At 43.2% G+C, this 21910-nt stretch overlaps 1 protein-coding gene, 1 long non-coding RNA gene and 4 other non-coding genes across 9 annotated transcripts; 5 read left to right on the forward strand and 1 right to left on the reverse strand.

The window, feature by feature from the left end:
• Window positions 1-214: 214 nt before the first annotated feature.
• On the forward strand, window positions 215-762 carry LOC139637532 (uncharacterized). The gene is made up of 3 exons (XR_011694607.1): window positions 215-262; window positions 315-385; window positions 511-762. It is a non-coding gene; the product is annotated as an uncharacterized lncRNA (long non-coding RNA).
• A 443-nt stretch (window positions 763-1205) lies between these two features.
• Window positions 1206-16881, reverse strand: uimc1 (ubiquitin interaction motif containing 1). Of its 4 annotated transcripts, none has more exons than XM_071506313.1 (23): window positions 16704-16881; window positions 16268-16366; window positions 15768-15898; window positions 15284-15359; window positions 14768-14886; window positions 13511-13691; window positions 13201-13352; window positions 12114-12788; window positions 11693-11753; window positions 10933-11048; window positions 9974-10083; window positions 9542-9758; window positions 9367-9471; window positions 8991-9046; window positions 7347-7537; window positions 6309-6379; window positions 5402-5540; window positions 4978-5268; window positions 4442-4523; window positions 4253-4355; window positions 4055-4103; window positions 3682-3715; window positions 1206-3215 (listed from the first exon to the last, which is right to left on the reverse strand). In XM_071506313.1, exons 2-23 carry the CDS (start codon window positions 16323-16325, stop codon window positions 3041-3043), a joined length of 3192 nt encoding a protein of 1063 aa, XP_071362414.1. In that variant the 5' UTR covers window positions 16326-16366; window positions 16704-16881; the 3' UTR covers window positions 1206-3040. The 4 variants fall into 4 exon arrangements, with proteins under 4 accessions (XP_071362414.1, XP_071362415.1, XP_071362416.1 ...); XM_071506314.1 differs by having other exon boundaries at window positions 15768-15887; window positions 16260-16366; XM_071506315.1 differs by having other exon boundaries at window positions 16260-16366.
• A 197-nt stretch (window positions 16882-17078) lies between these two features.
• trnad-guc (transfer RNA aspartic acid (anticodon GUC)) lies at window positions 17079-17150 on the forward strand. Its single transcript has one exon. It is a non-coding gene; the product is annotated as a tRNA-Asp (tRNA).
• Window positions 17151-17919: 769 nt separating this feature from the next.
• trnav-cac (transfer RNA valine (anticodon CAC)) lies at window positions 17920-17992 on the forward strand. Its single transcript has one exon. It is a non-coding gene; the product is annotated as a tRNA-Val (tRNA).
• Window positions 17993-18450: 458 nt separating this feature from the next.
• On the forward strand, window positions 18451-18522 carry trnad-guc (transfer RNA aspartic acid (anticodon GUC)). The gene has a single exon. It is a non-coding gene; the product is annotated as a tRNA-Asp (tRNA).
• A 704-nt stretch (window positions 18523-19226) lies between these two features.
• On the forward strand, window positions 19227-19299 carry trnav-cac (transfer RNA valine (anticodon CAC)). Its single transcript has one exon. It is a non-coding gene; the product is annotated as a tRNA-Val (tRNA).
• Window positions 19300-21910: the final 2611 nt, after the last annotated feature.

Here is a 21910-nt window from a genome sequence, read left to right on the forward strand (position 1 = left end):
AGAGGACTGGTTCAGGTTGGAGGCCGGCTCAGGTTAGAGGCTGGTTCAGGTTAGAGGACTGGTTCAGGTTAGAGGACTGATTCAGGTTGGAGGACTGGTTCAGGTTAGAGGCTGGTTCAGGTTAGAGGACTGGTTCAGGTTAGAGGACTGGTTCAGGTTAGAGGACTGGTTCAGGCTGGAGGACTAACTCAGGTTGGAGGACCGGTTCAGATTGGAGGCCGGCTCAGGTTAGAGGGTGGTTAAGGTTAGAGGACTGGTTCAGGTTAGAGGCTGGTTCAGGCTGGAGGACTAACTCTGATTGGAGACTGGTTCAGGTTGGAGGGTGGTTCAGGCTGGAGGACTGGTTCAGGCTGGAGGACTGGTTCAGGTTGGAGGACTGGTTCAGGTTAGAGGCTGGTTCAGGTTAGAGGACTGGTTCAGGCTGGAGGACTGGTTCAGGTTAGAGGACTGGTTCAGGTTAGAGGACTGGTTCAGGTTAGAGGACTGGTTCAGGCTGGAGGACTGGTTCAGGTTGGAGGACTTGGACTTGGACAGTTTCATGTAGTTTATTGAAGCTGACGTTCGGAGCCTGAGGAACAAATGTCTGACTGTCCACATACTTCCGGCCAGGAGTGTAGACCTGGACCTGTGAGGTCCACGAGGGCCCAGCTCAGTCTGAGATCAGCTCAGTTGAAACTGACCTCCAGTCTGTTCTGCTGAACTCTGGCCTGGCTGGTGAAACTCAACATTGTGACAGACTGTTACAAAACAACGAGCAGCTGTTGCTGTTTCCTCAAAGTGTCACAGGAAACTCAAACCTCAGGCCGTTGGAAACTAGTGTAACAACGACAGGAACACTGTGTCGTCTGCAGCTTCACGAGGACGAAAGTTAAAGTGACGCCGCTCTGAAAACAACGAGCCAACGTGTCAGTGCATCAGTGACTTTACTGCAAACTTCAGTCTAAAGTGCAGATACAGAGAGAAGAGGGAGGAGGGAGAGGAGGACATGCAGAGCACAGCTTTAGATACGATTTGGTTCAAAATGGTCACAATGGAAACGAGTGAAGGTCACATCAGAAACAACCTTGAAATAAACTTTGTTCAACTTTCAGTGGAACTGAACTAAGCCGTGATGAAACAGATCATTTCACTTCCTTCCACACCAAGAAAAAAGGATTTCAAAAAAGGTTGTTTATTCCTGTTTATGAAACAAGACAGAAGAGGAAAAGAGTTGACACTTTAATTTTTTATTTTCTGGAGCAGGTAGAAAAAGGTTTCTCACATTTTAGACTAAATGACTAAAAAAAATATCTTTTCTCTGTCTTTTGGTCTAAATAAACATTTCAAGTGTTTGCTCTGTCTGCGGAGAACGTCCCATAGAAAACTACAGGCAAGCATCACATGCCATCGGCTACAGCGTCCTGAGAAACGAACGTCCCACAGAAAATGAAGTTTACAAACTGATTTGACTTGTTGGTCGCTGCCGGAGCAAACATCTGTTTCACCGGCTCCAGATGTGAGAGTCTCAGCTTTTCTTTGTCGTTAGTGAGTCTTTAGTGCATCTCTTTGTCGACTGGATTTAAAAAGATTTGAAGATGTCAGAGCTGTAGGAAGTGAAATGGACATTTTAAATAAAGACAAAATAATCAGCAGATTAATTGATGATGTAAATAATCATAAATTATAGGTGACGTCCTCGTTCCTAATCCGACTCAGCTGTTCTCCCATCACTGAACACAGCACAGCAACTATCTGCACACCAACATAAAATATCAGATATGAGGAAACAGTTCAGACTTAAATCTGGATCCAGACTCCATTTCTGATTCTGTTTAACACTGAATATTTTGCTTCAACACTTTACATTAAGTGCTTATATTTATCTTGTATAATCAGTATGTAAATAGTAGTGTATGGTGTAATAATAGTGTAATATCACTCACTGTAAGAGGATCTAAGTGTTTATTGTCTTAACAGCTCTAACTCTGGAATCATTAAAAATACATCTATATATCTATATATCTATATATATATCTACATTAATAACACTTAAAAATATTCTTATATCCTAATATTTTCATTATCAATTAATCTGCTGATTGATCAGTTAATGAACAGAAACAGTGATAAATGTCCGTTATCATCGTCCACAGTCTTCAGACAAACAGTTGATTTCATCAACACGTTTGACCAAGAGAAGCAACAAATCCTCACATGTGAGAAGCTGGTAACAGAAAACATTCGTAATTTTTATTTTAAAAATTACGCAAACGAAAGAATAGTTGATAATTTATTTTCTGTTGACTAATTGTTGCAGCTCACAGCTACGTTACAGTTTGTTATTAACTGTTAGTTAATTAGAAATTTACAGTTTTACAGTCAACACAGTAAACTTACAAATTTAGGATGTTTGTATTATGGTATCAATGTTTAGCATTTAGCATTAGCATGCTAACAAATGAGCATGCTATTAGCAGCATGCTAATGTTTGGCACGACAGCATGTTGTGTTACAGGTGAGGCCGAATTCAGTCATTAGTTTCAGCTGTTTTAGTTTGATAGACTAACCCACAGTCAGAGGTTCATCCTCTGCAGACCAAGAGCACCTGTAAAAACCGTCACAGTAATCGACCAATAGCTGTTGAGATATTTCAGATCAAAGTGGCGTCATCACAGTGAGCGCGGCTGCAGACAGTGACCTCACGTCTGGTTTTCCAGGCTGACAGGACAGTGAATGTCTGTACGATATATGTGAAGTCCACTCAGACATCAAAGCAAAGCTACAGTAACAAAGAGGAACTGTGTCACTACATGACGAGGTAGTCTGGAACATCTGGAACTTCTGGAACATCTGACACAAACAAACGTAAACATAGAGAACATTCTGTGGCACTGAGTCTGGACCAGGTCTCCTCTGCTGGATGAACACTGTGCTCAGCTTGTGTTTGTTCACCTGCTCAAATATCCAGAGGAAGGAGTCATTCGGTGATTTCTCACCGTGATGTCACTTCCGACCTGGTCGTCGGTAGTTAAGGCTGCGGTTCCCAGTGTCTTTATCTTCCTCATCTTCGTCTTCGGCTCGGCTTCTTGCCTCGCTGCTGCCTCTTGAAGTCGATGAGGCAGTCGGTGGCCTCTGAGATGGGAGTGAAGGATCTGATGGGAGAGTTACTGATCCTGAACGCCTGGACGGCGCCCTCCTCTTCATCATCGTCATCATCCCGCAGATCAATGACCTCTCTAAAAGTGAGTGAACAGACAATGACGTGAGTCCAGGAGCTTTGTACAGTGCTTTCATTTCCTGTTACTTTATCCTAAATCGTGGTTCAGTTCACTGCAGCAGTTATTAGTGACCTTTCAGATTAAGATTTTACTTAAAAAAACACCAGAATAAAATAAAACAAAAGTTATGAATCAGACTCAGAGTCTGGTCGTTGTCCAGGAGGTTTCCAACATACGAGGAATTTGTTTTGGTGTTTTGGTGCAAAAACAATAAACAAAGTAAGAAGAAAAATATAAACAAAGATAAAACAAACAAACAGGTTCTGCAGGAACATCACTTACATATAAACAGAAAATCTGGGTAACATGAACGTTTCTAATTCACTCAGGACAGGATGTTAAACAGCCCGTTTCCTCACAGGTGAATCACTAATTAATGACATCTCAACCTGTAAAATGACCCTAAATGACCTGGTCCTCTTACTCTGGTTGGAGTCTGGATCCAGATGGTCCGGCCTCTGTGAACACACAACAACAACATGTCAGGAAAATCTGAATCCTGAATCCTGTGAAGCTCCGCCCACAGTCTGGACGTGGCCTGGATGCTCATCGTTATCTGATCATGCCAAGCTTCTCTCCTCATCAACCACTCAAAGCTAAACTCATACATTAACAGAACATCATCAGGTTCTTGTCTGTGGACACTTTGACACATGGAGGATGAGCCAGGGATCGAACCACCAACCCACCACAGTTTGTACCTGCACCTTTTCAGCCCTGCAGCAGTTTAAACTGGGACTGTTTGTTCAGCAGAAAGTAGTTGCAGTGAGAACTGTAGCTGGTGTGGACAGACTCACCTGAGTCTCTGTTTTCTGTTTGCTGCAGAGCCGACAGCAGGTTTCCTCTCTGGGGGTCAGAAATGTAGAGAGAAAAGTTATGACAAGACTTAAAAACAAGTTGAACCATAACTTTCACTTCAACATCTTCCTGCAGGAAGGCGTCCTCTCTGTTTTCAGAATAAAAGCTCACTGGCGTCATCTGTTACTCAGACCTACAGCTTCAGTCTTTGACGGTTGGCGTCGGATGCAGAGCTCGGTGTGGCGGCTGTAGTCTCTGAGAGGAACAGCTTTCTGACAGATGTAACACTTCTCCTGGTTCCTGTGGAAAATCAGACCAGAGCTGAACTAAAGAGAACCTGTCAGGAAACACCTGAGCTGCTGCAGGGGAACACGACAGCTTCTTACCCGTCAGCGCTGGAGGAGCCGTCTGTGTCTCCAGCTATTAGCTCTCCCCTCCTCGTTCTCTTCCTGCGGGGCTTCAGTGACACTGTGACGTGAAGAGCAGAGCGTCACCTTAAACACAAGTCACATCTGAAGGTACAGATGTTTACACCTGATGTCAACGGCTGAGGTGTGATGTGGTCGTCTCCCTCCTCCACTCAGACCAGTTTCAGATCACATCCTGTTTATCCAGAGTCAGATTAAATATTCTGTCATAATTACTGTGTGAAGTCTTGAGTTCTGGCTAAAAAGTCTTTTGTGAGGTCACACTGACCTTGACCTTTGACCTTTGACCACCAAAATCTAATCAGTTCATCCATGAGTCCAAGCGACTGTTCGTACTAAACCTGACAACAGTTCGTCTCTGACTCTCAGACTCAGACTCGGTCACTGTGGATCATTCAGCAGCTAAAGAGCAGATGTTTGCCTCAGGTGTTCAAACCAGAAAACCGGAGGCCCCAGGTGATGAGTGGCAGGTGTTGAGATACAGTTTCTCTCACCTTGGAGAGGGTCGACTTCAGGCCTCCTCTCGTCCACGACCGCCACCTCTCCATCGCAGTACGCCGCGTGCAGCTCGATCTTTGTCACGGGGAAGGATCCCTGACAGATGGGACAGTCCACGTTGGTCTCAGGACGCTGAGGGACGGCGGCCGATTCCAGTTCTGGAGACGTCGACCTTTGCAGCCCTCTGTCGTTTATCTCCTCCACATCTGGATCCTCCCTGTGCTCCATTAGCTCCTCCTTCTGGCTGCTGACCGGGACGTTTCCCCCCGTCGTTCCATCCACTGGAGCTGAAAACAGTCACACATCAGTTTTCAGACAGTTTTCAACACAGACAATTTCCTGTGTTGGAGGACGGGAACATAAATCTATTTCTGGCATCAGCAATCAAAACGGTTTTCTGTTGTAAGTGTGCAGCTTTACCATCCACCTCCACCTCCACCTCCACCTCCACCTCCACCTCCATCTCCTCCTCCTCCTCCTCCTGTGGCCTGGCCTCGGCTGGAGAATCGTCTCTGAGAATCATCTCCGCCTCAGGTAGACCTGGACTTTCAGGTCGGAGCTGTGAAGAAATCAGAGCTGTTTTTTTATCTCTGAGGTTTCTGAATGACTCAAACATGACTCTGTATCTGCTCCTTCATCTCCACTGTCACACTGAAGATCATCACTGTGATAAAACAGGATGGAGACAGACTGACGCCACACCTGAGTTTACCTGTACGACTATGATGCTGCTTTCTCAACTGGGCAATTCAATAAAATGTCAGAAAACATTTTATACATACAACATAACTCAACTTCCCAGATCTTCAGGTTGTATCTTCAGGTTGCCCAAACCTAAGTAAAACTTAGAAGAAGAAATGAGTTTAAACTAAAAATGTAGAAGAAGAAATGAGTTTAAAACTAAATCATAGAAGAAGAAATGAGTTTAAACTAAAATGTAGAAGAAGAAATGAGCTTAAACTAAAATATAGAAGAAGAGATGAGTTTAAAACTAAATCATAGAAGAAGAAATTAGTTTAAAACTAAAATGTAGAAGAGACAAGTTTAAACTAAATCGTAGCAGTGTGGGCGGTGCCTCAGGGTCATTGATCAGTCAATCACCTGCTGAGCTGATCGGACAGATGCTGATGTGTCAGTGTATTTAATATCAGGTATCTGTTAGTCCAGAGTCTGATCCGATCGACAGTGTGTTTGGTCCAGTACAGACTCACAAACCAACAACAGTCAGGTTTCATTTTTACTGACGACCAACTGACCCCAACAGTCTGTGACTCCAGCATCCTCAGACTTTCTTCTCTAATTAATAAAATCCAATAAATGACCTCACCTCAGCTGCAGGGTCGATGACCATCGTCAGATCTTGTGTGCAGTCGTCGTTGTCGTTACTCAGTTGTGTTTCTGTTATTAACAACAGAAGAAAAACACTCAGCAGTCGTCAGATTATTATTGTCAGTCTGAGTCTGAAGGTTTCAGCTCAACCTAGAAATACAGCAGCCAATGAGAACAACTCCAGCCACAGAGCAGGTGAGCCCACCTGTGTCAGTGCTGTGAAACCAGATACACATAATTTACACAGCAGTATTAATATTATATCCTCCACCAACAGGTGAAGTCACAGGAAATAATCACCAGAACATGATGATGTCACTGTGAAGTTGACCTTTGGCCTTTTAGATATAAAATGTCATGACTTCATTTTATCCTCAGAGACATTTGATTTAAATTGTGTCATAATGAGTGAATGAATTTATGAGTTACGGCCAAACATAACAAAACAAAAAACATAATTTGTGAAGTCACAGTGACTTTGACCTTTGACCTTTGACTACCAAAATCTAATCAGTTCAACTTTGAGTCCACATGAATGTTCGTGACAGTTCCCTCCAGGTGTTACTGGGACATCACGTTGACAAGAGTGGGACGTCCGAACAACAACCTGAAAACATGACGCCTCCGGCTGAGGCTGTCCCAGCGTGGAGACGCTTCTGTCTGATGTTTGGAGCGATGGCGAGGAAAACAAGAGTTCTACGTCTCTGTGCAGCAGCAACTACAGAAACTACTTCCTGATCTTTTAGACCTTCAGCGGCTGTTATTCACTAGACCATCACCAGTGTAATTTAACACAACACAAATTATGAAAAACACAAGTTCAGTGTCTTCACTTGTAGCTGCAGGTATTTCACATTCCCTGAGGGTTTCTAAGGCATTCTGGGAAATTTAGTAAACGACCAAATGGAGTAAAAGCAGAAAATGCCTGTAAAAAACAGATAAAGGCTCAAAATGTGAGCTTGAGTTCACAGACCATTAGTCACAGGATTAAGGTTGACTTTAATAAAACTCAGAAGAAGGTGAGAGGCTTCAATACCTGGACAAATCTCACAGTCATCAGTATCCATCCGCCCTTCTTCTCCCTCTTCCTTCTCCTCCTCTGCTTTGGTCTCCTTCTCTCCTTCCTCCTCTTCCTCTCCATCCTTCTGTCCTTCCTCCTCCTCTGCCTCAGCTGCAGAGGTATCAGCCGCCTCAGGTCGTCTGTTTCCTCTCAGCCTGAGACCACGTCTGAAAAGGTGACGACAGTCTGAACGTTTGATGAAGAAAAAACTGAGAAATATCATTAAATAACAGGTCTACACACACAGAGGTCTACACACACACACACACACACACACACACACACACACACACACACACAGGTCTACACACAGGTCTACACAACACTGATGTCTGTCCGGGGTGAGTGGAGTTTAACAGCCAGAGTGGTGCACATGCAGTAACGTGGATGAGGCCCGTTGTGTTTGCTGCTGCTGCTGTTTTCCAACTTTTTCCAACTTTCAACTTCTTCTTTAAACTTACATGTTTACTTTTTTCACTTGGGAATTTACTGAGCAGCTCCCTCTCTAAACATGCGAGTAGAGAGAGAGTTTTGTTGTGCTGTTTCACTTTTTACCTCATTTCCCCACCTGGGGGTCAATAACGTGATCTGATTCTGAACTCTCGAGTGATGCAGCTGTATAATCAGGCTGACTGCTGACACCTGGTGGCTGAAAGACGTTACTGCAGACAGACGGTGCGTTCACAGCCTCTGAGTGCAGTTCAAACTGGAGAACAAGAACATGAAGCTGACTTTGAAACTAGAATCACCTCCTCGCGGTCGTCTCCCTCCTCCACTCAGACCAGTGTCACATCAAATTCAAACCAAATTTGAAGTAGTTTGTGTCCATGAGAGAGACAGACGATAACCGTAGACAGTCTCGGCTCTGACCCTAACCCTAACCCTGTCCCCGGTGTAGAGACATAAAAATACCAACGTGCACAATAAAATGACTGAACATTGTTGTGATGATCAGTATGAAGTATGAGTCAGACTCCACATCTGGATCTGACTCACTGACTGACCACATTTTACATTTATGCACAAATACAGATGTTTGTCACTAATTTTTCTTTGCACTGTGATATATCATTAAAGAACCAGCTTGGTTTCTTCACAGAGAACAAACAGCGACAGGCTGCTGCACCAGTGTGTGACGGACAGAAACTGTACAACAATCAGTAAACCACACACAGCAAACACACATGTGCAATAACAACACAAACCATCTGTGCAATGATCCTTATCTGCTGCTGTTTTATATAGAAACATAATTTAACAGATTTTTTAACTCTATCTGAACGTGCTATATAATTGATCTTTTGTAAATGTTTAGTATCTGATATTTCATTTTGCTTTTGCATCGTCCTCTTCACTGCCGTAACAATGCAAATGTCCCCACTGCAGAACTAATAAAGGACGGTCTGATCTGATCTCATACACCAGATTATCTATGCTGATCTGTGTGAAAGGCTGCAGACGACACACGAATTGTTTAAAGTCGAGTGAACAACTCTGTCTCAGATTTTAATTTCATCATCATCCATTTCTTACTGAGCTGAATAAGAAGAATAAGAAGAATAAGAAGGAGGAGGAGGAGGAGGAGGAGGAGGAGGAGGAGGAGGAGGAGGAGAGTTTTACCTTCGACTAACGTGGTGTTCAGGTGACTCAGCGACTGGCTCAGGTGAAGGCGATTTCTGGGAAAACAGTGCTTGTTCAGTGATTTCTCTTAAACATCAAGTCCAACAGCTGATTTGTGTGTGAACTTTCTGTCCAATAGCATCTGTGTCGTTGGTGACAAACTGACAAACCATGGAGACACTACACACTGATTTTATTTTTCACTGAAGTTGGTTCATATTTAAACTGTGATTAGGGTTTAATGTGTGATCAGGTCTGGACCAGGTTTTCTTTCTCAGAGCCTGGATCTGAGCGTTATCCAGAACATAACATCAGATCTATGACGCTCCCCTCCTCCAGTAACACACCAGTACCTGTGTTAAAACCAGTATCATACCTCTGGCTGTGGCAGGATGGGCTCCCCCCACTGAGCCTTCCTCAGCAGACCCCTCTGAGCCTGTCTCAGACTCCTGTCGTACACCTGCATCTGAGCCAGGATCACCTGAGAGGAGGGACAGAGGTTAGACTCCGACCTGAGGAAGTGTTTCTTCTCTCTCATATGATCCAACAACCTGTGTGTAGGTGTCTGGGTCCAGGCCTCGAGGACAGAAGGGAACCCCCCAGTAGTAGTGAACCATTGGCCCGTCCACAGGCTCCCCGGGCGGGGCTGACGTCCTGCTGGCGTCTGTGGTGGGAGGCTGCTGTCGGCAGGTGGATGTAGAAGAAGAAGGTCCGAGCGAGACGTGTTGCTTCAACGAGCCGAGACTCCTGCCGGAGACGCACCTGAGGCTGAAAACAAAGGTATGTGGTGTGACTGCTCTGCTGCGAGGGCGGCAGTCTGGCCAGATGCTGTTTGTCTCCGCTGGATCAAACTCCAGGTGAGAACAGCAGTAGTGAGGCTGAGATAAAATAAACTTTAGAACACAAGAAGAAAAACACAAAACAGCCTCTCGGTCAAGAGCCAAGAGCTGTGGGTGATGAAGAAACTCTGGTGTTTTCTCTACCTGCCGCTGGACCCGTTTGTCCCTGAAGACGCTGCAGTGTCGTGGTTCAGGGTCGCAGCCTGATGAACCGATCTCTCCTCTGGGAAGACCGGGCTGGGGGAGCCCACCGGCTGCAGCACACAGAGGAGGAATGGTGAAGACGCAGAGAAACAAAAAAAACTACTTTTATTTAAAAACATTTACTTCAAAACATAATGAACTAACGACTCAATAAAAACACAGGAAAAGATGAGACAAAGATTTACTGACTGAAGTGTGTTTAGTCTTTAGGAGTTTGACTGGATCATACGGACAAAGTATAATTTTATTATATTTCTAGCGTTGAAGGTTTTATAATATGAATAACAAGTGAAAAGAGGCAGTTAAAGACTAAGTTCTGGATTTTAAACCAGTGTGATTTGTTCAATGGGAACTGGGAAGGAGGAACTGATGAGTAATGATCAATGAAACAAAATGTAAAAATACATATTCACTGTGTTGCTGTGGCCTTTGTGTTGTTCAGAATAAACACAAAAGACAATCCCCAACAAATGCTCTATTTCCTGCTGTCTTTCTGATAAAAACTCAAATGAGCTGAAAATGAAACTTCATCAATGTTAACAAGGTGCTTTAAAGAGTGACCTCATCAGTGGGAACCAATGGGATTTATCCAAAATAAGAACATTACAAAATAAAATCAAAATCAAGAACAGACTGTTCTTAAAGACACTGGTCATTAACACACAGAAATAAGAACATTTGTTAGGGACTATTTTCAGCAGCGGATTAATCCAGATTTGTGTGTATTGGTGGCAGTGGGACAGTGTGTGTGTCCATGGTGATGAAGGAACATGTCACCCAGTACAACAGAGCTCTGTGGCTCAGAGGAGCAGATCTGTTCATTGATCGGTCGTCAGTGTTAAACTTCAGAACACGTCAAACTAGCAGAAATCAGATCAGATGAGAGAGAGTCTCTGTACCGTAACGTCCTCGTCCTCATCAGACCAGCGCAGCGTCATGTCACCGGTTAGCTCCGTCTCTGATGAGTTCCGGTCTTTAGATGTTTCATTCAGCTCCGGAGCAGAGCACAGACCCGCTGAGACACAGAGATCAGCCATGTTACCTCTGAACGTACTGAATCACTGTCTGTGTGATGGTGGACTCAAGCTGAACTCAGACCCTTGTTACTGGCTCCTGTTTCCTGTTCCCTCAGCATCTGGTCGTTTTCAGCAGCTCCACGAAGCTTGTTCAGTCATGTTTTTACCATCTTAGAAATATTTCTGAAACACAATCTCTTTTACTTTTTTCACTCCTGTTTTATTCTCCTTACACTGGCTCCCTGCTACTCACCTGTGTGAAGACCTGTACCTCAGGTAAAAGTCTCCTGTCTGTTCCAGAGGCTAAAAACTAAAGGGAATGGAGCTTTTTCAGTCAGGCCCCGGGGCTCTGGAACAATCTGCCCGAAGAAATCAGGTCGACTGAGTCCGTAACATCTTTTAAGAATCTTCTTAAAAGACCTTTACCAGAGCTTTTCCTGGTTTCACTTTCCCTTGAACTGTTTTATTTTTCTTATAATTAATCTGTATTGGTTTTAATACACCTGAGTGTTTTATCTATTCTTCTCTTTGAAATCTACAGATTTAATTGATCTTATTTCTGCTGTCACTTTTAAAAAGTGCTCCATAAATAATTATAATAATAATAATGAAGATGAATAAAGAGTGTGAAGTTCCTCTGTACCTGACTGAGCTGAGGTGATGTTGTTGAACCTGCCGTCTGGTTTGTGGTCAGTCCTGTTGTCCTGAAGCACAAAGAAGCAGGAATTTACCAAGTTATAAACTGAAAATTAACCTTAACAAAGATCAATAATTAGCCAAAAAAAAGAATCAATATGATTCACTCTTCACTGTTCTGTGTTTTACAAACCAAATAATTAGTTGATGAAACAATCTGTGATGATTTTAGTTTATTCATTAGTTGAAGTTCTACCATAAATAAAATAGTTAAAACCTGAACCACAACGTTAAAGATGCTTCATACACATGACGTCTGAGTAACAGTGATACTCACATGTTTTTAACTTGTAACGCAGTGTTTTTTACAGTGTGGTGTTAGTACTTTAACTGAAGTGAAGGATCTGGATCTGGACACCTGAACTCACCTGCCTCAGACTCTGAGAATCCCAGATCTGATCCTCAGGCCTCCTCTGAGGGTCCAGATGAGTCCTCTGTCGTGGTCCAGTCCTGTCGACCACCGGGCTCGTAGAGCAGCTCTGTCCTTGTTCGGTCTCTGGCAACACGGGGCTTTTTCTGATTGATGTTTCTGGGGGGGCGGGGTTCTTGGGAAGGCCGGGACTTCTTGGGAATACCGGGCTCTGAGGCCGACAGGATGTGGACCTCACAGAGGGGGTTAAACTCTCCTGAGAGGAGAACATGAACCCTGGGTTTTCACAGGTTGGGGGGGGTCTGCAGGCACTTGGGGCCTGAGGCGGAGTCGTCCTGTCAAATACAGGACTTTTAAGATGCTCAGGACTCAGCTCCGTCTCTCCTCCGTTCCCCTGATCAGTCTTGGAGAGGACGGGACTTTTAGGACAGGCCGTGAGGTTACTGGAGGTTTTGGGGCTTTTGGGAAACGTCGGACTCTTGGGTTGAGCAGGGAGGGACATTTGAGTGGAGGTCCAGCTGTCCTGAGAGCACAACACAAACCCTGAGGACCTGCAGGTCTCTAGCAGGTCATGCCTCAACCGGGGGACCTGAACCTTGGCCCTGCAGCCGGTCGAGGGGAAGACAGGGGATTTACGGAGCTGACAGTCGTCGATCTGGGTGGAGTCAGAGCTCTGATTCACAGAGAGGAGAAATCAAACGCCAACAAAGTCATCAACTAAATGAACCGTCAATTAAAAACATGGAATTATCTCTTCAGTAAAATGTTTCCAGCGTCTCAAACATGAGGATCTGATGCTTTTCTTCATCACTTGTGAAAGTGGATGAATCTTCTGGGATTTTTTAATGGTTTGAAGAGAAGATTAATCATCGCCTGGTTTGATCATCAGTAATGAATTTGATGCTTTTTATCGGTTTATATATCAAAATTCTTGTTATTTTGAACTGTTGATTGGACAGAAGACACATTCTGAAGGGCTCTGAGGAGTTGTAATAAGCTGTTTATCACTTTCTTTAACATTGACAGATTCATTGATAACGAAAATCACCATCAGCTGCAGCCCAGTAAAGACAGGTGAGACAGACCTGTGGTGAGTCCAGACGCAGCGACAGAGACTCGGAGCTGCAGGGCGAAGCCTGAGTCTGTGACAGGTCCGGCATCTCCAGCAGAGGACTTCCTTCTTTCCTTTTCCCTTTTTTATTCCTGTCATTATCTTCATCTCCACTTCCTTTATTTTCTGGGAATAAAACACAGAACGTTTTCAGACCCAGAGGAACTTCAGCAGTTTGGTTTCCTGCCAGCCGTCGGTCTGATTAACCCCTGAATGATGTGTTTTCTTAAACCTTGTGATGTATGTTTCCTACTGAAAAACACCAGGCGGCTCCAGGGACTCACCTCGGTTCAGGTCTGTCTCTGGGAGACAGGCGTCCTCTGACGCTCCCTGATCGACGGCCAACGTCTTCTTCCTTTTTGAGTAGAGGAGCTTCCGTCGAGGGCAGATCCTGAGCGAGGCGTCGGTGTCGCCGAGCAGGCTCTGACTCTGAGACGGAGGACACGGTTGAGTCTGACCGACCATCTACGTGGGAAGAAGAACAGCAGGAGGAAGCTCCGAACATCAGTGCAGCTTCAGGAAGAGTTTTGCAGGTCAACGTGTTCATATCACCAACATGAGAGATCACATAAATGAAGTAAAACACACTTGACACTGAGCCAACGCTCATATTTTATCATTTAAATATCTGACATGCAGGTGTTTGTATTTATGAGTTATTTTAATGTTGAACAGTAAGAAGTTTATTTACTGCAGCACTATAAAGTTTAAAGTATCAAATATTAATTAAACAACATGCAGACTGACGGAACTTTTATCACACACATGAAGCTGGTAATGTTCATTTTGGCTGTAGTCCTAGAACCTGGACATTAGTCTCATGTCATCACTTCCTGTTCCCTCGTCCTGAAGTGTTTCTGGTAGATGAGTGAAATCAGGTCTGTGTTTAACAGCAGCTCAAGACATTTTCATGATTTATTCTTTAATATAAAATCCATCAGTAAATCCCTCAGTCCTGATTCGAGAAGCTTCTCCGGCTGTTAAAAAGGCCGGTTGCTAACAAGAGTCTAAATGAGACGACAGAGGTTGTCGGGGACGTTAAACGTCATCAGTCCAACATGAAACCGACCTCCTCACCAGTCCACCTTTACAGCCTCACTGTGTTTCTACAAACTGTCACTAACTCTGTCAGAGGAAAGGCTTCTGTAGAAGAGCTCAGAGCTGAATCAGACTACAGGCTGAAGGTGAGTGGTGGTGACGGTGAAGTCATGTGACCGTGGTGTCGTTGGTTTATAGCCTAACATGAGCTTTTTACTGCTGCTGGTTGTGTTTAGGCTTCAAACATCATAAAGTGGAGTCATTAGTGAAGATGATCCTGCTGAACCAAACCTGTCAGGATCACAAACTGTTGCTGATTTTCTCTAATCATCCAAAACACAACGGAGAAATCCTATTGGCTGTTCGTGGAGGGAACCAGGTGATGGTGACGTCAGGGTTGGACGACAAACTACATCATCCCTGCACCACTCTGTACCACTGACCAGAGCAGGTAGTAGTAATAAACACCATCTGAATGGGCTTTGAAATCATTCCTAACTCACACTCTCCTCGATGGCTTTCATCACGGCCTCTTCTTCCTGCCGCAGTCTGAGCGCAGAGTCACTGGCTTCCTGTTCACTCAGACGCAGAGCCAGGTCCATCATCTCCTCCTCCGTCATCTCTGAAGACAACAGACACGATGTTGGTCAGATAAAAGTCAGGGTCGTCCACTCTTTATTAAAATCCTGCCTCTCACACTGACTTTAAAATGGACTAATGTGACCATTTATTATTTCTGATCTATGGATTTTATTTCTATAAAGTTTTTACTCAGCTTTTGTCAATGGTCTTGGCTGAGTCAGTAGCATCTTTTAAGTCCCTTTACTCAGAAGAGTTTTTAGCTTGACTTTTGATTTGTCTTTTTATTTCTGTTTACCTAAGAGGTGATGAGTCTACATAAAAAAATATTTACAATAATAATTGCAGGAAGTACGACTGTTTACTGGAGTCAGAAGTAAGGAAGGGGCAAAAAAGGTTAAAGTTAATGGGTGACACCTGTGTGGTCATGTGCTGCGTACCTTTGTGTTTGGATTTGTTTTCCCTCTCTCTCCTGCGTTTGTGTCTCCCTGACAGAAGCGATGATGAGAGCTCGTCCTGCGAGAACAAACAACAATTCATGTTTCGCAGAGTTCACAAAAACCTCACGTTTTACATCAGAGTTTATTGAGGACTGTTGTTTTTTTTGTGTCCTTTTTTTCCTGTTTGCAGAAAACATAAATCGATAAAGACACTTTACAAAGAACGTTGCAGACTTTAATCAGATTATCCCACAATGTTCACTCAGGAATTAATAATTATTCTTATTAAATATATGTTCAAGAACGTAGGCTGGCACCAGCAGGAAACCTGCACAGGCTCATTTCAAGCTTCAGTATTAAATTTGGCTAAATTTAATAAAACGTAGCTACATGTCTAAAGTGCCTTAGAACAGGACACAGGTCCTGGGTTTACACAGCTGAACCTGGAGCTGTTTCATCTCAGCCAGTATTCACAGATGTCTACCTTGTCGTCTCTGTCATCAACATCTTCCTGCTCCTGTGTGTTTCCATCCACCTGCTGGCTTTCAGAGGGAATGTCACTCGCCTCCTTGATTAGTTGCTTCCTCAGAGGCATCGTGCTCTGCTCCTGAGACACTTTGACCAACAGAGACACGACAAAGATTCAAGTGTCACATTTCAAACAGCAAAGTTTCACTGCTGCTTCTGAAATCTCGCACAGCTTTCTGTCTTGCAGCAATAAATTTATGACACTGTGGAAATTAGGCAAGTGGATCTCGAAGACTTGACAAGTCCTCCTCACAAAATGGCCAGATGTAAACAACCCAAACAAAGAAAAAGGTGATATGTAACAATCCTTCATTTATATATTTCGTTTTCATGCTTGTTGGCTTTAGTCATATTTAAAAACGTACAGTTACGTTTTATTTCATGAACTTAAAAATATGGGGGGGGGGGGGGGGGGGGGCACTGGTGGCACAGCACCTGCCACGGCTACCTTTTTACCTGATGATGATGATGATGATGATGATGATGATGAAGGCTGTCCTCCCCCTCTTCTCATCTGCCCGGCGGCTGGAGTGCGGACCCAAAACAAACGAACCTCTGTGTTAAAAGTAGAAAAAAGCGCTGAGTCAGAGGCACAGGAGAAGTGGGGGCAGACTGAATGAAATATCCAGGAGCCCGGCTCTGTCGACAGCCTCACTCACTGCGGATACCTTCTGCTTCAGTTAAAATGAGCCAAAACAGCGCGAAAACATCGGTCCATAAGGAAACAAACCGAAGACGAGATAATACAAACTGCAAATAACATTTGTATTTCCACTTTACTTTTTGAATAACCTTAAAATCAAAGATAACATCGTGTGTTTGTTGATTTATTTGATCCGTAGCTACTGAAAACAACAATAAACCAAACAAATTTTAGTTTAAAAACACTCACGGCAGAGTTTTCTCAATTTCGCGGCGCCATGTTTGTTTCTGTCCTCGCAATCACGTGACGACTACGTAATCACGTAGACAACGCGGCCGTGGTGATGCGTTCACAAACTGTCGGTTATTGTAATACCATGGCACCTTCATGAACTGAGAGTTAGTCGCTGAGAGGAAATGCTCCCCGTCGGGGGACTCGAACCCCGGTGTTCCTCCACCTGAGAGGCGGAGACACTGAGGACTTTACCGACGAGGACAAACATCTTTCATTTCCGGTTATTTTCGAATCACGATACGAAAGAAGTTTCACATTTCCCTGTTTGTTGGCGCATGAGTAAACGCGTCCGCTGAATGCTCGGTGTGGCCACGTCAGTGGTGACGCGCCTCCTCGTTAGTATAGTGGACAGTATCTCCGCCTGTCACGCGGAAGACCGGGGTTCGATTCCCCGACGGGGAGAAACTTTTTATATTCGGTCTGTGGTCCTGACCTTTTATATTCGGTCTCACCTTCTGGAGAACTAACTTTATCTCACAATCTGAAGTCATTTTCCACATATGATTAAAAAATGTAAAATCAGTTTCACCAATTTACAAGCAACTAAGTACATTTACCCAGCTGTTCGGTAGAGAATCAGAATCAGAATCAGAATTAGTTTTATTGCCAAGTATGTTTTCACATACAAGGAATTTTTTCTGGTGATTGGTGCAATTGATCAGCAACAGTGGGGCTCTCTAGTCTTGTTGATGAGGCTAATAGCAGATGGGAAGAAGCTATTTTTGTGGCGAGAGGTTTTGGTCCTGAAGGACCGCAGCCTCCTGCCAGAGGGGAGTGTCTCAAAGAGTTTGTGTCCAGGGTGGGAGGAGTCAGCTACAATCTTCCCTGCACGCCTCAGAGTCCTTGAGGCGTACAGGTCCTGGAGGGATGGAAGATTGCAGCCAATCACCTTCTCAGCAGAGTGGATGATACGCTGCAGTCTGTTATTGTCCCTCTCCGTGGCAGCAGCGTACCAGATGGTGATGGAGGAGGTGAGGATGGACTCAATGATGGAGGTGTACAGTAGATTTACAGTAGATTTTCTGGTGCCTACACTTTACTTGAGTTGATATTGTACAATCCTGGAGACAAGCGTCCAGCGGAGTTATTGGTATTTTATCAATATTAAAATTCGTAGAGCTGTTTTCATACGTTTTCCAAAAAATGACGTCATCACGAAAGCTGCGCAACAGTTTCCGTAGTGTAGTGGTTATCACGTTCGCCTCACACGCGAAAGGTCCCCGGTTCGAAACCGGGCGGAAACAATGAGCTTTTAGAATCATGCAGCAGATCAAATCTGCTCGTTTCACTTCCATAAGACTTCAAATTAGATTATTTTTTAAATATGTACAGGCCATACATACAAAATGTGCCCCCACAAAAACGACATAAGCATTAATGAATAAATAAATGCAGAAATAAATAATTAAATACATAAATAAATGAATAAACAAATAAATAAACAAATGTAGAAGTGTAGAAATAAATAAATGTATTTCTAATTTTTTCTAGATTTTTTACATTTATTTATCTCTGTATTTCTGTGTCAGTATGTTAATGAGTGGGTGGTCCTAAAATCAGAAATAAATGAGGACAAACATCTTTCATTTCCGGTTATTTTCGAATCACGATACGAAAGAAGTTTCACATTTCCCTGTTTGTTGGCGCATGAGTAAACGCGTCCGCTGACTGCTCGGTGTGGCCACGTCAGTGGTGACGCGCCTCCTCGTTAGTATGGTGGACAGTATCTCCGCCTGTCACGCGGAAGACCGGGGTTCGATTCCCCGACGAGGAGAAACTTTTTATATTCGGTCTGTGGTCCTGACCTTTTATATACGGTCTGTGGTCCTGACCTTTGTATTCGGTCTGTGGTCCTGACCTTTTATATTCGGTCTGTGGTCCTGACCTTTGTATTCGGTCTGTGGTCCTGACCTTTTAATATTCGGTCTGACCTTCTGGAGAACTAACTTTATCTCACAATCTGAAGTCATTTTCCACATATGATTAAAAAATGTAAAATCAGTTTCACCAATTTACAAGCAACTAAGTACATTTACCCAGCTGTTCGGTAGAGGCATGTACAGTAGATTTACAGTAGATTTTCTGGTGCCTACACTTTACTTGAGTCTGTCTCGGACACAGGCGGCAACCCACCGTGACGTCACCCATTGGTTTGCGAACTGCAGTTTTGAAGCCTCGAGTTTGCAATTCGGCCGCCGCCATCTTGATTTTTTGAAACCAGAAGAAACCATATTTGGAGAAGAGGGTGGAGCTGAGTAGGAGCGAGGGGTGGAGCTGACCTGAGGTCACTGTGCCCGCCCACCTAAACTGTTGACCTGACAACGGCATCAATCGGCGACGCAGCGCTGCTGAATCCGAAGTCATTTTCCACTTTACTTGAGTTGATATTGTACAAGCGTCCAGCGGAGTTATTGGAATTCGTAGAACTGTTTTCATATGTTTTCGAAAAAGTTACGTCATCATGAAAGCTGCACAACAGTTTCCGTAGTGTAGTGGTTATCACGTTCGCCTCACACGCGAAAGGTCCCCGGTTCGAAACCGGGCGGAAACAATGAGCTTTTAGAGTCATGCAGCAGATCAGATCTTCTAGTTTCACTTCCATAAGACTTCAAATTAGATTATTTTTAAAATATGTACAGGCCATACATACAAACTGTGCCCCCCCAAAAAACGACATAAGCATTAACGAATAAATAAATGCAGAAATAAATAATTAAATACATAAATAAATGAAAAATAAATACATTTTGGTCATGAAAAAGGATTTTTCTGTGACCTAACATTTATTAATTTATGCATTTCTACATTTATTTATTTCTGCATTTATACATTTATTTATTTTCACGTGAAACAATGTGAAAACGTGTCTTTCACATGTGAAAATAAATAAATAAACAAATGTAGAAGTGTAGAATTAAATAAACTGCTTTATTTCTAAATCTTTCTAGATTTTTACATTTATTTATTTATGTATTTCTGTGTCAATATGTTAATGAGTGGGTGGTCCTAAAATCAGTCAGAAGCAGGATTAGGCAAACCACTCTACATAATATGAGCTAGCTGGCTAATCAGCTGAGCTTGGTGATAATGCCACACAGTAGAGGCCTCTGGCAGACCTGTTGCATGGTGTGGCTGACCAGCTTGAAAACAGTAAGTTTCTACAGTTGTCAGATCATCAAAAAAAAAAACAAAAAAAACAGTGTGACCAGAAAAGTAGTTGTTTAGCCAAATGTATATTTGATATATTGACTACTGTTTTAATTTGAACTGAATTAGCCCGCCATGGCGCTCACAACGTGTTAATTTTTTGTGCAAATTGACCTCCACCTCCACATACGCCCAGACACCCAGTGGACAGTAGGTGTCTGCAATGAACATTTTGTGATGCTAAATTCCAGACTGATTCACCCAAACTGAAGAACATGTGCATTGACGATGTAAATATTAAACCAAAGTTGTAGAAACTTGATCTGTTGACTAATATGATGATCGGTTACGTTCAGTTGCCGTGTTGCTATGATTATTCCCTAACACTGATTATTGCCTGTTATCCTCACTTGATTCTAGCCGAGGTTTCGAGACTGTTTGGCCCATTTACAGAGAGAGAGAGAGGGAGAGAGAACATCAACAAGAAGACGATCCCTTGCTGTGCCCGCACAACTGCATTCATACGCTCACTCCTTCTGTTTTTGTCTTGAGAATAAAAATTTATTTCCCAAACACTTTGCCAAACAGAGGCTACAATTGTGCTCATAAGTTTACATACCCTGGCAGAATTTGTGTTTTTTTGGCCATTTTTCAGAGAATATGAATGATAAGAGAAAAACCTTTTTTCCCCTCATGGTTAGTGGTTCGGTGAAGTCATTTATTGTCAAACAACTGTGTTTCCTCTTTTTGAATCATAATGACAACAGAAACTACCCAAATGACCCTGATCAAAAGTTTACATACCCTGGAGATTTTGGCCTGATGACATGCACAAAAGTTGACACAAACGGGTTTGAATCACTACTTAAGGTAACCATCCTCACCTGTGATCTGTTTGCTTCTAATCAGTGTGTGTGTATAAAAGGTCAGTGAGTTTCTGGGCTCCTAACAGACCCTTGCATCTTTCATCCAGTGCTGCACTGACGTTTCTGGATTCTGAGTCATGGGGAAAGCAAAAGAATTGTCAAAGGATCCGCGGGAAAAGGTAGTTGAACTGTATAAAACAGGAAAGGGATCTAAAAAGATATCCAAGGACTTGAGAATGCCAATCAGCAGTGTTCAAACTCTAATTAAGAAGTGGAAAATGAGGGATTCTGTTGAAACCAAACCACGGTCAGGTAGACCAATAAAAATTTCAGCCACAACTGCCAGGAAAATTGTTCAGGATGCAAAGAAAAACCCACAAATAACTTCAGCTGAAATACAGGACTCTCTGAAAAAAGGTGGCGTGGCTGTTTCAAGATACACAATAAGGAGGCGCTTGAAGAAAAATGGGCTGCATGGTCGAGTCGCCAGAAGAAAGCCATTACTACGCAAATGCCACAAAGCATCCCGCTTACAATACGCCTAACAGCACAGAGACAAGCCTCAAAACCTCTGGAACAAAGTCATTTGGAGTGATGAGACCAAAATTGAACCTTTTGGCCACAACCATAAACATTACATTTGGAGAGGAGTCAACAAGACAAGGAGTCGTCATGAGTGAAAGAAAAGTTTTTGTGTTATCATTCATATTCTCTGAAAAATGGCCAAGAAATCAGAAGTTCTGCCAGGGTATGTAAACCTATGAGCACAACTGTATGTGGCTAGTTGAAGCAAGGCAGTAATAGTCTATCTTATCACACAACTGTAACCAATCCGGCTTTAGACTGAGGCAGGACCGCCTACCTTATTAACATATTGACACAGAAATACATAAATAATGTATAAATAAATAAATGCAGAAATGCAAATAAATAAATGTTAGGACGCAGAAATATCCTTTTTCATGACCAAAATGCACTTATTTTTCATTTATTTATGTATGTAATTATTTATTTCTGCATTTATTTAATCAATTAATTCATGCTTATGTCGTTTTCTGTCCTTTACAGACCACTGCAGACAACACAAGAGACATTTGAGACAGGATTTTCCTCAGTGGACCCTGAAGCACTCACGGCAGAGTTTTCGCA

The sequence above is a fragment of the Trachinotus anak genome, unplaced genomic scaffold (genome assembly GCF_046630095.1).
Source record: "Trachinotus anak isolate AG129_WGS33_773 ecotype Australia unplaced genomic scaffold, CSIRO_AGI_Tana_v1 ptg000020l, whole genome shotgun sequence".
NCBI lineage: Eukaryota > Metazoa > Chordata > Actinopteri > Carangiformes > Carangidae > Trachinotus > Trachinotus anak.

What these genes read in the sequence shown, in the direction of transcription:
- uimc1 (XM_071506312.1), bottom strand. Translation starts at nt 16,325, where the DNA reads ATGAGAAGAGGGGGAGGACAGCCTTCATCATCATCATCATCATCATCA. An exon ending in ATTCTCAGAGTCTGAGGCAG is followed by an intron (nt 11,754 to 12,113) that starts GTGAGTTCAGGT and finishes TTTGTGCTTCAG; the next exon opens with GACAACAGGACTGACCACAA. An exon ending in ATGAGGACGAGGACGTTACG is followed by an intron (nt 10,084 to 10,932) that starts GTACAGAGACTC and finishes TGTGTGCTGCAG; the next exon opens with CCGGTGGGCTCCCCCAGCCC.